General features: G+C 43.9%; 1 protein-coding gene across 1 annotated transcript in view; it reads right to left on the reverse strand.

Annotated features, from left to right (window-relative positions):
- Window positions 1-14,850, reverse strand: part of POLB (DNA polymerase beta) — a 36,324-nt gene extending 21,474 nt beyond the window's left edge. The window contains exons 1-6 of the mRNA XM_075556606.1: window positions 14,653-14,850; window positions 14,290-14,347; window positions 11,792-11,858; window positions 6,424-6,498; window positions 5,561-5,619; window positions 3,315-3,364 (exon numbers count right to left, since the gene is read on the reverse strand). Coding sequence (XP_075412721.1) covers window positions 3,315-3,364; window positions 5,561-5,619; window positions 6,424-6,498; window positions 11,792-11,858; window positions 14,290-14,347; window positions 14,653-14,713 — 370 coding nt within the window. The 5' untranslated portion in view covers window positions 14,714-14,850. The remainder of the gene's footprint in view (window positions 1-3,314; window positions 3,365-5,560; window positions 5,620-6,423; window positions 6,499-11,791; window positions 11,859-14,289; window positions 14,348-14,652) is intronic.
- Between the last annotated feature and the right edge of the window lie 1,018 nt (window positions 14,851-15,868).

A 15,868-nucleotide genomic window follows, 5' to 3' on the forward strand; every position in this document is an offset into this window, starting at 1 on the left:
CAGGGATTCCATTAATCAGCTGGGCAACCCTACCTTTAATGCAATTTTTACATTACAGAACTCAGCACTTCATCAGCAATAAAGGCCCCCTTTCCCTCTGACTCCTGGTGATCATTAATAAACGTTGGTCTCTCTATATATGACTGTTCTTTTGTGATTGACTTGCTTCAGTGGAATATCTTGAAGCCCCATCCATATTGGAACATGTACCAAGATACCTACAATTTTTTAAAATACATGACAATCCAAGGGATATGACTTAACACCTTTGGGAAAACAACAAATTCTCAACCTCAACCAAATAAACCACTTAGCAAATTAATTCATTGAGAAGTATTGGAAGCACAAGCCCCTCAGATCCACACTCTTGAGTTCATCTCTGTTACACACAAATTCCTGGCTTAGTCATATTACTGATTAATCATGCCTCTTAAAGGGTAGTCAGTTACCATTTTTAAGTCCTCAAGAGAAACCAAGCGCTCTGTTAAGTTCTTTACATACCTTTGTGCCTCAAATCATAAGACAAAACCAGGACTCCCATTTTGTAGCTGAGAAACTGAAGCACCAAGGTCACCATCTAATAAAGTGATGGGGGCTGGGATTCATACTCAGGTGCCTACAAAATCTGTCCCTCTAACCAGTTGGGTTTGTTGCAAATAACAGAACCCACAAATAGTAAACCTACACATTAAACCCCAATGCTATGGATGCCCTTGAAAAATATGAGAAGATAAATTCTATTTACAGATTTCTATATTAGGTTTAGAGTCTGTGGTGGTACACAGTTAATAAGTTTAGCTGCTAATCACCGAGTTGGTGGTTCAAGTCTACCCAGACTTGTGGGTGGTACCTTGGAATATTGGTTAGTGAAAATTCTCCAGAGCACAATTCTATTCAGACACATATGAGGTTGCCAAAGAAAATGGCTTAAAATTACTTGATCTAGGCTGTTTCTATCACTTCTGTGAAAGCAAAAAATAATCCAGTAAACATGTAAGAGTCTTACAGAATCTTTCCTAAAGTACAAAACTTTTGTTTCAGGCTGATGTATATATAAGACTTTGTTGTGCCCCCCTTCTCCCCCCCACGAAGAATTTATTTCAAAGGACAGCATTGAATCTGCACCTCTGGGAGATGAACATATCTGATCGGAGCTCACGGGAGCAGATGAAGGGGGAGGAGGAGAGAGTGGAGCACATCCTGACCCACCAGGTCATGAAAATGATGTTCCCAATTAGAGCAGCCAGTCCACAGAGAGGACTACCTGGCCGGCCCCACTATGAGACATGATGTCCCTCACTGACTCACAGCCCTACAGGGAACAACACCGGAGACAGTGTGGAAATTGCACCCGATCTGATCCCGTCACACAGAGGCAAAACACTAAGGGGGTGCAACAGAACAGCAAGGGAATGGAGCGGTGAGGTCCCCAGGGAATGCTGAAGGTGGACTTTGGGGCCAGGACACGGTGCCCCAAGAGAATGGACTAGAAAACACTCCTAAAGGCCAACAAACAATCCTTGAATTAACTACAAGCTTTTCTTTCTTATTGTGTTTTGTTGTCATTGGTTTGTTGTATATTGTTGCTTAGTTTTGCTCTGTCTTGTTTTTGTGTATGCTATTATCTCCATAGGTCTGTCTAAATAAAATAGGCTGGATGAACAATCTGGAGGAGAAAACAACCAGACCGACAGTACCAGGGGGATATGGGAGAGGGGAAGATGGGGGAAAGGAAGTGGTGTTAACAAACCCAGGAACAAGGGAACAACAGGTGATCCAAATCGGTGATGAGGATGTGGGAGGCCTGGTAGGGCATGATCAAGGGTAATGTAACAAAGAGGAATTGCTGAAACCCAGGTGGGGACTAAGCAGGATAGTGGGACAGGAGGAAAGTAAAGGGAAATAGAGGAAAGAGCTGGAAGGCAAAGGGCATTTATGGAGATCTAGATAAAGACATGTACACATGCAGATATATTTATATATGAGGATAGGGAAATAGACCTTTGTGTCTATATTTACAGGTTTAGTACTAAGGTAGCAGGAGGACATTGGGCCTCCACTCAAGTAGTCCCTCAATGCAAGAATACTTTCTTCTATTAAATTGGCATTCTATGATGCTTACCTTCCCGACACAACTGCTGAAGACAAAGCGGGTACATAAGCAAATGTGGTGAAGAAAGCTGATGGTGCCCGGCTATCAAAAGATATCGCGTCTGGGGTCTTAAAGGCTTGAAGGTAAACAAGCAGCCATCTAGCTCAGAAGCATCAGAGCCCACATGGAAAAAGCACACCAGCCTGTGTGATCACGAGGTGCCGAAGGGATCAGCTATCAGGCATCATGAGAACAAAAAGTCACATCATTGTGTGCTCACCTCCATGATATGTTTGCTGAAGACAAATGGGTGCATAAGCAAATGTGGCGAAGAAAGTTGATGGTGCCCGGCTATCAAAAGATATAAAGTCTGGGGTCTTAAAGACTTGAAGGTAAACAAGCAGCAATCTAGCTGAGAAGCAACAAAGCCCACATGGAAGAAGCACACCAGCTTGTGCGATCATGAGGCATTGATCAGGTATCAGGCATCATCAGAACAAAAAATCTTATCATAGTGAATGAAGAGGGGAGTGCGGAATGGAGACCCAAAGCCCATTTGTAGTCCACTGGACATCCCCTTACAGAAGGGTCTTGGGGAGGATTGTGATAAGAGTTGTATGAGCCCCTAATAAAATGATTATTAAAAAAAAAAAAAAGACTTTGTTGTCCAGAATTTTATTCAACAAACATAAAAAATCCCCAAACCAAACTCGCTTGCTTCCAGTTGGTTTTGACTCACAGTGACCCTGCAGGAGAGAGTAGAGCAGCTCCCCAGTGTTTGTGAGCATGTAAATCTTCATGGAAGATACTGCCTCATCTTTCTCCCACAGAGTGGCTGATGAGTCTGAACTACTGACCTTACAGTTAGCAGCCCAATCCAGAACCCATACCACAAAGAGATCCCCCTTTAATAAACTTAATTTTTCTGTTAAAAAAAAGACAATTTTAAATCTTTTAAAAAATCTATAAATGATAAATATTTCAGCTTTAAATCAAAAGTAATTTCTTGCCCTTTGCGATTTTATCTGAGTTATTTCTTGGTTTTAAGGCAATGAGAATGCTATCTGCAACTACTCTGCACTGCAGTATGAAAAAGAAAACTGAATCCATTTTCACCCACTGGTTGTAAAAGGTTTTTTTTCCAAGTTCTAGTTTTTTATTGGATTAAAGGTCTTTCGGGACCATATTTAACTACATTTAGCGAACTATGTTATACACTTACCTTCTAATGTTTTTATTCCTTCATCTACAAACTTTCTTGCAGCAGATGGGCTACAAACCAAGAAAAGCATTATCTTAGTAACATGGATGAAACGCAGGATCCTCCTAACAAATAACTTTGTTTTGTCAAAAAACACTACTACGCGGTTTAGAGCAACTTGCTAAAATGCTGATTACCTTTGGAAATGCTCAGTTTTATCCAAAGATAAGAATTCATGAAACTTGACTCATTAGGAGGACAACCATGAACTTGGGCATCAAACATCTAAGTATGTGGCTGTCACAATTCCCAAGTACTTTAATACCTAAAGCTGTTATACTGATACTTGAGAACTGCTGATTTGTTCAATTTTAGGTTTTACTTATGCGCCGTGATCAGGTTAAGTGTTGAACTAGAACTCTAAGTTTGGTGCTTCAAACCCATCAACCACTCCTTGAGAGAAAGTGGGGCTACCCGCTCACAAAGATTTACAGCCTCAGAAGTCTTATACACGGTCTCTACGAGTCAGAGTTAACTCTGTGGCAGTGGGTTTGCTTTTGGGAATGATGTGCCAAGTACTCCTCTAGGTGCCGCAGGAGATACAGCCGGAAATAACAGCATTAAGATCCTCGGTCTTATGACATCATATTCTAGTGGATAGGGAGAAACAATAAATGGATACATAAGCTAAAAACAAACCTTAGAGCTATGCAAAGAATTAAACGCTAAGACAGAGTGGCTGGGGGAGAGAATACTTCTGAAGGTTATTTAAGCTAGATCTGAATGACAAAGAGCTAGTCATGGGGGACCCAAGCTGGTCAGGTGAAGGAAACAATGAAAGCAAAAGCCCCAAACTTGCTATGAGCTTGGTTTGTGCAAGAAAAGAAAACTAAGTCTAACAAGGTCAGCATGATGCACACGATACAGAGAGTGGAAGCTATTACACGGGCTTGGTAAGCCACGGCGTTACATCTGGATTTTATTCTAAGTGCAATGGGAAACTGTTGAAGGGTTGTGAGCAGAGCAGTGATGAAATCTGATGTGGATTTGCACAGGATTACTGATGGCTGTGTCGCTATAAATCAACCCCAACCTCGGGAAGGAGCCAAGATGTTCTCAGAGAATGTCTGGGGCCAACGAACCTCAGACATGAGCTTCCTGGAAGTGGCTTTCTATGGTTACAAATCTAGCTGGTGGTGGCCCAGGGAACAGTATCAAAGTCTCCGAATCCTTTCCCATTATTCCAATTCATATCCCAATACAGCAAATAAAACAGCAAAGCCACGGCCTCTGAATTGATTCTGACTCACAGTAACTCTATATAAAGGTTCGAGACCGTAAAGCTTTCTTGGAGCAGACGTCTGCTGCCTTCCTTACAGAGTGGCTGGGGGGTTTGAACGGCAAGCAGTCCAACAGCGCCACCAGGCTGCGGCAAATAAACCCACGCAATTCAGTAACCCCTGTGAACCTCCTGAGAGAGGCTGACGCTCCTGTCAGCAAGACAATGTGGCCTACGAGGAGGGTAAGTGATCCGTGAATCAGAAGACCTAGGTTCTAGTCCTGGCTCTGCTACATTTACCTCGCTTTATGCAAGTCTCAAGTTCGTTGCCCAGAAAAGGAGGCAAGAAACACATGTTCTCTATACAAAAATTCTTTTTTTCCCTCTCTAACAAAAATTCAATTTCTAACTCAAAAGGCTAGTTCTTCCTAACACTTTTAAGTTCCCAACATGTTTAAATTTCTAAGTCAACTGAATGCTATTCTAAGTCTACTATTTTTTTTATAGTTTAACACAAATTCTTGGCAAATCACCAATTAGCTAAGATTAGCTAATTAGGCAAATCAGTTATATAGATGCTAAGTTGTCTTTTCAAAATGGCACAAACTTACATGGTTCCAAGTAAACTCAACACACATATACACAAAGAAATAAACTGATTGTTTCAAATTCATGAGGTTCTATGCTAGGTGCTATGGGAAAAATAAAATTAAAATATTGACGATAAGTATGGTCAGAGAGAAAAAAAGATGCACACAGGAAAGGGGGTAAGAATATCTATGGGGGGGCATGTGTCAGTGGAGTTCAGAGGAAGGAGCTACTGCTTCTGGCAGGAGAATCTCGGGGTTCCACAAGGGAAGCCGAGCCGTGGGTGCGTGCATCGGATGGGCAAAGGCACAGAGGTGGAAAGGTACAGGTTCTGAAGGGAAACTGGCTGACATAACCGAGAAAGCCAACCCTACGACTGTCTGCTCCAAATATTTCTTACCCAATGCCAGTAACTCGAGTCAGGAAATTGATGGATGAACTCGTGTCATCCTGCCGAATCTTTAAGGGGACAGAAAAAATAAGTCTAACTATGATTGAGGAATACATTGAAGACCCAAATGATCTTATTTCAAATAGGCAGCTAAGGGTCACAAAAAATCATTTCCATTTGCCTGGATAGCCATGTAAGTGTATTCACACATAACCTATCTTGCTGTACACATTTGTAGGGAAATGCATGACAGAGTTCCAATCTATTCCTAAAAACCAGAAGTGATAAAATTCCAACTGCTAGGGTGAAACAAACCATCAAAGTGCTTGGGAGAGTTTAGACATAGGAATTCTAGGAAAGAGTTACCTTTTTTGTCAAAACTTATTTTTTCTGAGCATTCCTAAAAATAAGGAGTTAATGGATGCTAACAGTCTTGTAAATACCACATAAAAAGGGTGAATATTTTGAACCATATGCATGCGTTTTTAAAATAGAACTTAGAAGTAAAAAAAAAATGAGTCCCTGGGTAGCACATATGACTAAGTGTTCAACTATTAACCCAAAGGTTAGCAGTTCAAATCCCCCAGAGGCCCTTCAGGAGAAAATCCCCAGGCAACCCTGTTTCTCAAAGATCACAGGAATTGAAAACACTGTGGAACATACCATCATTCTCCTCTGAAACACACAGGGTTGCCATGCGTTACAGTTGAGCTTAATGAAAGATGGCTTATTAAAAAAAAATTCACTCATTTCTCTTCTATCTGAGCCTATTAGCAGGTGTGATATCAATCACCCTGCAATGGCACTACATGATAACTGCCAGAATGACAGGCAACATAATCAAAGAAGCGAACATATAATTTAAATATTACCTTTTCTAGTTTACGTAATTTTCCAGTTGCTAAATACTCGTCAATCTTTTCAGCAATTTTTGCTCCTACTCCAGGCTACATAGGAAATTAAAAATACAAAACATGTAAATAAATTCTTACCACATCACTAAAAGAAAAAGTAAGATGTGCAAAGTGAGAAATAAATGACCATCACATGACAAATTTTGATACAGGACTCAGAAAAGTGATCCCCAGAAAAATAATTCCTCCCAGAGGCCAAAAAATGACTCAAGAAAGAAAAGCCTAAAAAAAAAAAATTCTCGTAGGGATGCTCTTTTTTAAAATTAAGTTTTAAAAACGAGAAATATAGCTATGTAGGAATAGTGCAAAGTACTAGTTAATCACATCACTATAAAAATTATAATCACCTGTAAGCTCATCACTTCACACTGGATATATATTCCTTAATTTCTTGCTGTCATCTGCCGTTTTCTTACAGAAATAGAATCACACGGCTTTGTAAAATGCTGTATTTACTTAATAAATCACAATTCCCCATACCAATCAATACATGCAAAGGGCAGTGTTTTTAAGGGCTGTATGATTTCTGTCTGCACGTGAATGCGTCATAATTTCCGTAACATCTACAGAAAAAGCTGAGAGCTGGAACCCTAAGGGCTGCCATTTCCCCAGGTCCCTCAAGTTTCCCACCTCTGCCAGGATGTAGTCCTTCAGTTTGGGTTAAAAAAAAAAATTATTATTAATTGGGAGTTAATACACACATCATTTCATTCCATAGTTCAATCACATCAAGCAGAATTATACAATTGCTATCACAAGCAGTTTCCAAACATTGTGAATTTTTTAAAAATCAATCATTTTATTGGGGGCTCTTACAAATCTCCTGACAATCCATCATTTAATTGTATTAAGCACACTTGTACATATGTTGTCATCAGTACTTCCAAAACATTTTCTTTCTATTTGAGCCCTTGGTATCAGTTCCTCTCTTGCCCCTTCCCTTCCACCCCTGTGAATCCTTGACCAATTACATATTATTGTTGTGTTTTACACTGTCCGTTGTCTCCCTCACCCACATTTCTGTTATTTGTCCCCCTGGGGTGTGTGTGTATATATCCAACCGTGTGATGGGTTCCCCTTTCTACCCTTCCATCACCACCCTTCTATCCTCATGATATTACTACTCCCACTACTGGTTCCGAGGGTTTAATCTGTCCCGAATTCCATGTTTGGAGAGCTCTTATCTGTACCTGTGTGTGAACTCCGGTATAAACAGATTTGTAGGGTAGAACTGGGTCATGGTAGGGGGGGAGCATTTGGGAACTAGAGGAATGATGTGTATTTCGTCATTGCTATACTGCACCCTGGTTGAACTGTCCCTTCCTTGTAACCTTCTGTAAGGGGATGTCCAATTGTCTACAGATGGATTGTGGGTCTCCACTCCAAATCCCCTCATTCACATCAATATAATTGTTTGTTTTGGATCTTTTGATACCTGAACCCGTTGATAGCTCGTGACCACACAGGCTGGTGTGCTTCTTCCATGTGGGATTTGTTGCTTCCCTGTTAGATGACTGGTTGTTTAACTTCAAGCCTTTAAGACTCCAGATGCTATATCTTTTGATAGTCAAATACCACCACCAGCTTTCTTCACCACATTTGCTTATGTACCCATTTTGTCTTCAGTTGGGGAGGTATCAAAGAGTGCCAGGTTATTAGAACAAACTGTTTTTGTGTTTAGGGTGGCCTTAAGCAGAGGCCCGAGGTCCGTCTGCTATCTTAATACTTATATACTGGTAAATATATGTACGTTGGCCTCTATCCCTTCCATTATAAATTAATGTATTTACATATATACATGCTTATAGCTATACCTCTATAAATAGCTTTTGCTTCCTACTTCTTTCCTCTATTTCCTTTTACCTTCCTCTTGTCCCACTATCATGCTTACCCTCCACTTGGCTCTCAGTAATTCCTCTTGGATACATTGTACTTTATCAAACCCCACCAGGCCTCCTTGCCATCATTTTTAGATCTCTTGTTCTCTGATCCCTGAGTTTGTTGGCTCCCCGCTCCCCCTCCCTGCCCCTCCTCTCCCATGTCCCCCTGGGACTGCCGGTTCCATTGTTTTCGCCTCAGGATTGTTTGCCCTGCCTAGCTTACATAGACAGACACAGGGTAAAAGAAAAACAAGCCAACCTCAAAATCTGATAGCTAGATCCAGGCCTGTCTGCTGACCCTTATGAGTGCTTTCCAGTCAGGTCTAATGAGGTGTCAAGCCGTCTCCTGAGTCAGATGTCTATTTTCAGGATTCCTCAGGGACTTGGCTACTTTGCTCCCTTTGCTGCCCTGTTGCACTCCCTTCGCATTTCACCCCACTGTGAGTGGGGCAGACCAGGCACACTTTCCGCAGTGTCTCCAGTGCTGCCCCTTAAAGTGCTAGGGGTCAGTGAAGAGACGCCATGTCTCGTGGTGGGGTCGACCCTATAGTTTCTGTGCATTGGCTGCTCCGAGCAGGTCTCCCTGAGCTCTATCTTCAGTGCTGTCTTCTGTATTACATTCTTCTGGGAAGGGGGTCAACATAACTTGGGTTGGGCCTGGCCTAGATGTTTCTATTGCCTCTCTCAGTGGAAGATATTGGAGTTCTCTTTCTCCGAGAGGTTTCTGCCTTAAACAGGTTTTTCTGGGTCTGAAATCATCTAAGAAAGCTCTCATGAACTTCCAATAGAATAGAGGTTCAAAAAGCCTTACATGCATCAGTACCATGTGAGGGGGTTGCTTAGTCCCACCCCAGAGCTAGAGGCAGCCGGTTTGGGCTGGGGCCAAAAAGCAGCCTTTCTAACCAGGTCCCAGGTACTGCTGAACCTGCTGGTCCAGATACCACACTTTGAGACTCACTGTTCTGGAAGGGCCCAGTTCACCAAGGTGGCTGTCCACTAGACACACCACACGATTTACATTTAAATTCATTAAAATGTAAAATGTGCAGTCCCACCAGCCACACAGTTCAAGAGCTCAACAGTCAAGTGTGGGCAGTGTTGAAAAGCACTTTTCTAGAACACGGGCTTTGTCCTGTGCTTTTGCTCTGCTTTATTGGTGCATAGTGGTGCTCCAAAAATAAGAGCTAATGGATCCTTAGAAGCACCAATCTGTACGCATTTCCTGAAGAAAATGCGCTCGCTCAAAGTAGAACTGACTGATCAAGGGATCTGGAGAGAGCCAAGCTGTCTTTCAGAGAAGTTGGAACAACCAATGCCTCTATCAACAGAAAATGAGAGGATCCTTCTATGCCTTCCGCATTTTTATCACATTACATATGATCTTTGATTTTTATAGGTACTATGCAGTACTGAAGGAACCCTGGTGATGACATGAGTTACTCACTGGGCTGGGGACTGCAAGGTAAACAGTTCAAACTCATCAGTTGCACTTTAAGAGAAAGATGAGACTTTCTGACCTCCTGAAGATTTTACAGACTCAGAAACCCACGGTGGGCAATTCTACTCTGCCCTATAGGAGGGCTGTGAGTCAGAATCGACTCAAAGGCAGTGACATATAGTACTGTGATTTAATATGCAACTTTGCTCATTGATGAGATGAAATTTTTTTCATGTTTATTATTCTCATTTAATTAGATGCTAAACATGCATATAACATGTGTTCCCATGATCTCCTACTGTTTCTAGTCCTGAGTTCATCTCTCTTATAGACTAGATATATTTAACGTTCAATAGATGTCAAGACTACACAGTGCAAATTCAAATTTTGGAAACAGCAATTACCAGGTTGAAATGAGCAGAAGATTAAAGTAGAAGACATGAGAAAAGGGCAACTGCTCAGGCTTCTCATTTTCTCTCTCAGTAAATTAAAAGACAGGCCAGTTTTCCCCTTTAAAAATAGTGCTACATAATCGTTGAAGACAAAATAGGTGCATAAGCAAATGTATGAAGGGGATGGTGCCCAGCTATCAAAAGATATAGCAGCTGGGGTTTGAAAGGCTTGAAGTTAGTTAATCAAGCGGCCATCTAGCTGAGAAGCAACAAGCCCACAGAAGAAGCACACCAGCCTGTGGATCCTGAGGTATTCACAGGATCAGGTAACATGCATTAGAAGACCCAAAACAAACAAACAAAAACCATATTGTTGAGACCGAGGGGGTTCGGAGCAGAGACCCAAAGCCCATCTGTAGACAACGGGACATCCCCTTGCAAAATGATCACAGGAAGGCATGAGTCCACCAGGGCGCAGCACAGCACCGATGGAACACAATATTCCTCTGGTTCCTTAGGCTTCCTCACCTCTCACTACGACCCCAGCCCTGCCTTTCATTGCGGGCTAGACTGGAGCATGTGCACAGGTAAGAGATAAGAGCTCATGATACAGGGAATCAGGAACAGCCATGGAAACAGCGATACCAGGAGGGTAGGGGGAAGGTGGGCAGAGGGAGGAAGAGGAAACTGATCGCAATGATCAACACTTAACCACCTTCCCCCTCCACCACCCTACCCCACCCCACCCCCGCCCCAGGGGGACGAACAACAGAAACTGTGGGGGAAGGAAGACAGCGGTCGGTGTAAGATATAAAAATAATAATAATTTATCATTTATCAAGGGGTCATGAGGTAAGGAGAAAAAAAGGAGCTGATACCAAGGGCTCAATAAAAAGTAAATGTTTAGAAAACAATGATGGCAACATATGTACAAACATGCTTGCTACAACTGATGCATGGATTGGTACAAGAGCTGTAAGAGCCCCCAATAACATGATCTTTTAATAAAAAATAAAATAAAGAGTGCTGCAATAATTTCCCATCAGAAGCATATTGACCTAAAACAATGCAGACGCAGACTATCTCCTATATAAAGGGCAACTCTTCATCCTGGAAATACCAGGATTTCTAGACTTGCCAAGCAGCACTGTGTGCTAGGGAGGGCCATAACAGTGACAATGACTACGTGATGCTTCTGTTACATCCAGCCTTATGCTGAAAGGACTTGGGGTCCTTTCTTGATCGATTTACTCTGACTTGGGGCAAGGTGTGTGGGAACTTCTTAGAGGTCTGCCTCAAGGAAACGAGGAGGTTATCTGCAATGAACACGCAAGGGGGTTCAGTGATGATCCCAAGTGTTACGGGGGGATTAAAATGGAAGCAGGAGTTGTTCCTAAGGTCAGCACAGGGTCAGGTCACCAAAATAAAAAGAAAGTTGTAGTTTTACCTATTTGTAAAACTTCTAAATCCACCCTCTCCCACCCAAATAAAAACACTTGCAGCTTGAACAATGTTGCGTGAACTAGCACCAGTCCTACCCGAACACTAATGCTATGCGGAACTCACCAAACGCGTGCGCGCGTCAACTCTCGCATCAATTTGCTCACAAAACTTACCAATTTCTTAGCTTCTGCGCCACTTTTTATTTTGTGTGGGTACTTTGCTATCACAGATGCTGCTTTTCTACAAGAAAGAAAACCCATTAGAAATCCAGCAAGGTCTTAACTGTTCTCAAATTGGAACACGTACACATACACGCACACACACACACAAATATCCAGTTCTTATGTCACCAAGATTTGCATTGTCCACTAAAACTAAACACTCAGATGAGTGGATGGCCACGGATTCTACCTTTTAAAAGTATCTTGAAAATTCTCAGATTTGAGGATAATCTGGTTTTAACCACTCAAGTAGGTAATGTTAGAGAGACTGAGACCAAGAACCTTCCCTATTTGGAAGTGAAAGAGAGTCATCCTTTTTTTTTAGAAGCCAAGATTTTAAAAACCAATCAGAATTTTCATAAAAATGTGCCACCGTCTTCAGACGTCTACTATGTAATTGATTGGCTTATTTAAAATTCAGGATTATTTTTAAACTTGTGGTTTCAAGTTCTTTTTCTATTACTCCCATTTCAATTGGCATAAACCAGTGAGTGACCTGTGGTTCTTGTCAGTCTCCACACATATCCAGCTCAGTAACCTGGTGCGCCTGGATACGTTACAGGAACCTGCTAACAACACCCTGGCTATAATTTTAATGCCAACTGTTGTGTAAAGTTGACGATGTTAAAAAGTGATAGTACATCTAAGTCTAAGCATAAACAATGACATCTTTGGAGACTGTTTCTTCTGCGTAGGACATATAAACCTTTCTATTTGGACTTCAAACTCCCTATAAAGAGCCATGTGGATGCAAATGGTTAACTGTTCCATGGTTAACTGGAAAGTTGGGGGCATCCAGAAAGAAAGCATGATAAACTGCTCTTATAAGGATGATAGCCCAGAAAATCATGTAGGACAGCTCAACTTTGTCACACGGGGTTGCTGAGTTGAAGTCAACTAGAGGGCACCCAACCATCAGCGTGCTGCTGGTGTGAAGCCAGGAGGGTGGGTTGAAGGGCAGTTGTGGAGGGGACGCTTCAGGAAAAGCATACTTGGCTCTGTGGGGGCAGGAAAGCCTGAAGGGAAAAAGAATTCGACCATGAGCCGTCTTTTGTGTGCTTTGATGCATTGGAGTTTTAAGGTAAAGAGGAAATATTTAATTATCAGATAGGGGAGAATAATCAAATCAGGTTATACAACATATTAGCCAGAATGAGGAGAAATGTACACTAAAGTGGTGCGTGCCTGGGTGCTAGGGCATCAATGAGCCGAGCAGACTGAATTCTGATACAGATCATACCACCTGGGAAAACTGGATTACTGACATGCAGAAAATGCTATCATAAAGACTTACAGGATTAGAAAGTTGGAGTCTCAGATACCCCAGGGCTGGTTCTATTCTATCCTGTCCTATAGGGTCGCTATGAGTTCTGAATAGGCTGAACGAAATAGCAAGGGAAGCGTTAAGTCAATTTTGAAAGAATAGAACTAAAAGGAACATATGACTAGAAACGTGGAGAAAGGATCCACTAATGTGAATTGTATTCAAGCCCCGTATGGTGAGACTGCCAGGGAAAGTGAGACCAGCGGGCAAAGGGGAGACCTCTGGGACTACCAACATTAGAAACTAAGAAAGATGAGGAATGCCGTCAAATACACCGAGAGAAAGGAGGGCTCCACAGGGTGAGCTTGTGGTGAAGGCCATCCACCAAGCGGCTAGTAAGATGATGTGCAGGTGAGCATGTTGTCCGTGAACGTCGGCCATCAAATAATGGACTCACTTGTGGCTGTCAAGTAGATTCTGACTCACTGCAACCCTTTCCAAGAGTGGACCGGCTCCTGGGGCTTTCTGAGACTGTCAGTCTTTATGGGAATGAACAGCTTTCGTCCATGGAGTGCCCGGTTAGTGTGAACCACCACTAGCAAGCTAATCTCACCGCACCATCAGAGAGAATGCAAGCAAGCAACACCGATTTGTCTTCAAGAAGGGTACCTGTGAAGTGGAGGCAAGGGGTATGGTGCTATGTCAAAGAAAGTGTTTTGTTTTGTTTTTGTCTTAGACTGAGAGTAAGTAGCAGAAGCAGGTTTCTGTGAGAGTAACAGGCAGAGGCCCCTGATAAAATGGAGGATGGACCCAAATTAAGGTGACAGAATCAGCCACAGTCCTAGATGGACAGATGTGATTCCTTGAACTATATCAATTTACAGTACAGCCCTGGTCCACTGCCTTTTATCAATGCATTCTGGTAATTTGCGATTGATGATAGGGAAAATATGTATCCGGGTATATACTTTCCATCAGAACTGGGAACGGATCATAATTGATTCCACAGAGTTCTGCCCAAGTTTTTTCTGCGATTCTACAATGAGGTAGGTACCACCAGACAAGTCAATCTCTTTTGCGGACGGTCCAAATATTTACTGCCCGCCCCCCCCCCCTCACCCCTGAGGCCTGCCACGTAACCGGGCGATACCAGACAGCGTGCCATCAGCGAGCTGCGCCGGCCCACCTGTAGGCGTTGTACTTGTGGATGGCCTGGCTCACGTTCTTCTCAAAGTTTGCGAGTTCTGAAAAGGCAAGGGGAGGCTCCAGTGAACAAGAACCCCGGCTAAGGAACCGGACGTGACTTTCTGGGAAGGGGGCTTGCTTGGGCAGTGACCGCTCTTCTCCCACCCGCCAGGTCGCAGGCAGCCCGGGGGAAGACCCCGGAGCTTCGAGCGGGCCCAGGGCAGATCCATACGGAGACGGCCCGCTGGGTCAGGCTGCGGGGCCACGGGCAGATCAGCCCCTGAGCCGATCACCACCCCCCGGGCTGTGGAGGGCGAGGAGGCGAGAAGCAGCAGCAGCCAGCGGAGCCGGGCCCCGTGCTAACCCGTGAGCATGTCGGTGATCCCCGCGTTGAGCGTCTCCTGGGGCGCCTTCCGCTTGCTCATGGTGACCTGCGCCTGGGGACCCCAGGGTCCCACGAGCCCGCTGCGTGGAAGGGGCCAAGAGCTGACGGGACCGGCGCAGCCCAGTCCCAGCCAGGCCGGCCGGACCAGCTCAACAATGGCTGCCGCTGACAGGGGGCGCGGCGGCGCGCCTGGTGACGTCACGCGCACGGGGGGCGGGGCCAGCGCGGTAGCGCCTCCGTACGTGCAATACCCGGATATGGCAAGGGACACGTGGCCCCCTCAGGTTTACGTCCATCCCACTGGGGCTGCTGTGGGAGGATGAAGTCCTAACTTTAGAGACTCCATCTCCCCATTCCCCCCCCCCCCCCCATATATTTCTCTAGACTTCACGCCCTGGAAGCAGCAGCGCGGGTCCCAGTTTGGCTCTGAAATCGGTACAATGGCGGTGGGGTGAGGAGGTTGGTATGCCGAAGATTGCTCTGGCGGACATGGGGTCCGGGCACTGTGCTAGTTTTTGGCTGCGTGACGTATTTTAAACACTGACGTTACACTTGTCAAAAACTTTGCAAGCCTCCGGCTCTGGTGCAGTCCTTACCGCGGTGCGGTTGGGGCATGGATGGAGATCACGCCCACCACACAACCAAGGCAGATGCGCTGCCCTCCGGTCCATTCCCGGGGCCCTACAGGGCTGGTAGAACTGCCCCCCTCGGATTCTCAAGGCTGTAAATCTGTCCTGACTGGAGTCCCGGTAGTGTAAGTGGGCTCTGAACTTGACTGCTAACTATAAGGTCAGCAGCTCAGAACCTTTCGAGGGTTGGGGGGGGGGGGGGAAGATGAGACTTTTCTGCTCTTGTAAAGATTAAGTCTCAGAAACCCCCACGGACAGTTCTCAACTGGAAGGCAACCAATTTGTGTGTGATTTCATCGATGCCAAGGCACACTCTCCCCCAAATGGCTGGTAAATTCAAAATACTGACCTTTCTGTTAACAGCCAAGTGCTTTTTACCATTCCTTTCTGCCATCATACAAAGACCTGTTTTAACTTGCTAGACAAACATTTCAGGAGATCTGTCAACCCGTTGAAAAAAAAAAACCCAAACTTTTTTCTTTCCCTGCCTTTTGAGGTATAGATCAAAATGATTTTTTAAAGAATGCCACAAAGGAGAAGTGCTTGACCTGGAGCAAAGGTTCCCA

This window comes from Tenrec ecaudatus, chromosome 8, assembly GCF_050624435.1.
Source record: "Tenrec ecaudatus isolate mTenEca1 chromosome 8, mTenEca1.hap1, whole genome shotgun sequence".
Taxonomy (NCBI): Eukaryota; Metazoa; Chordata; class Mammalia; order Afrosoricida; family Tenrecidae; genus Tenrec; species Tenrec ecaudatus.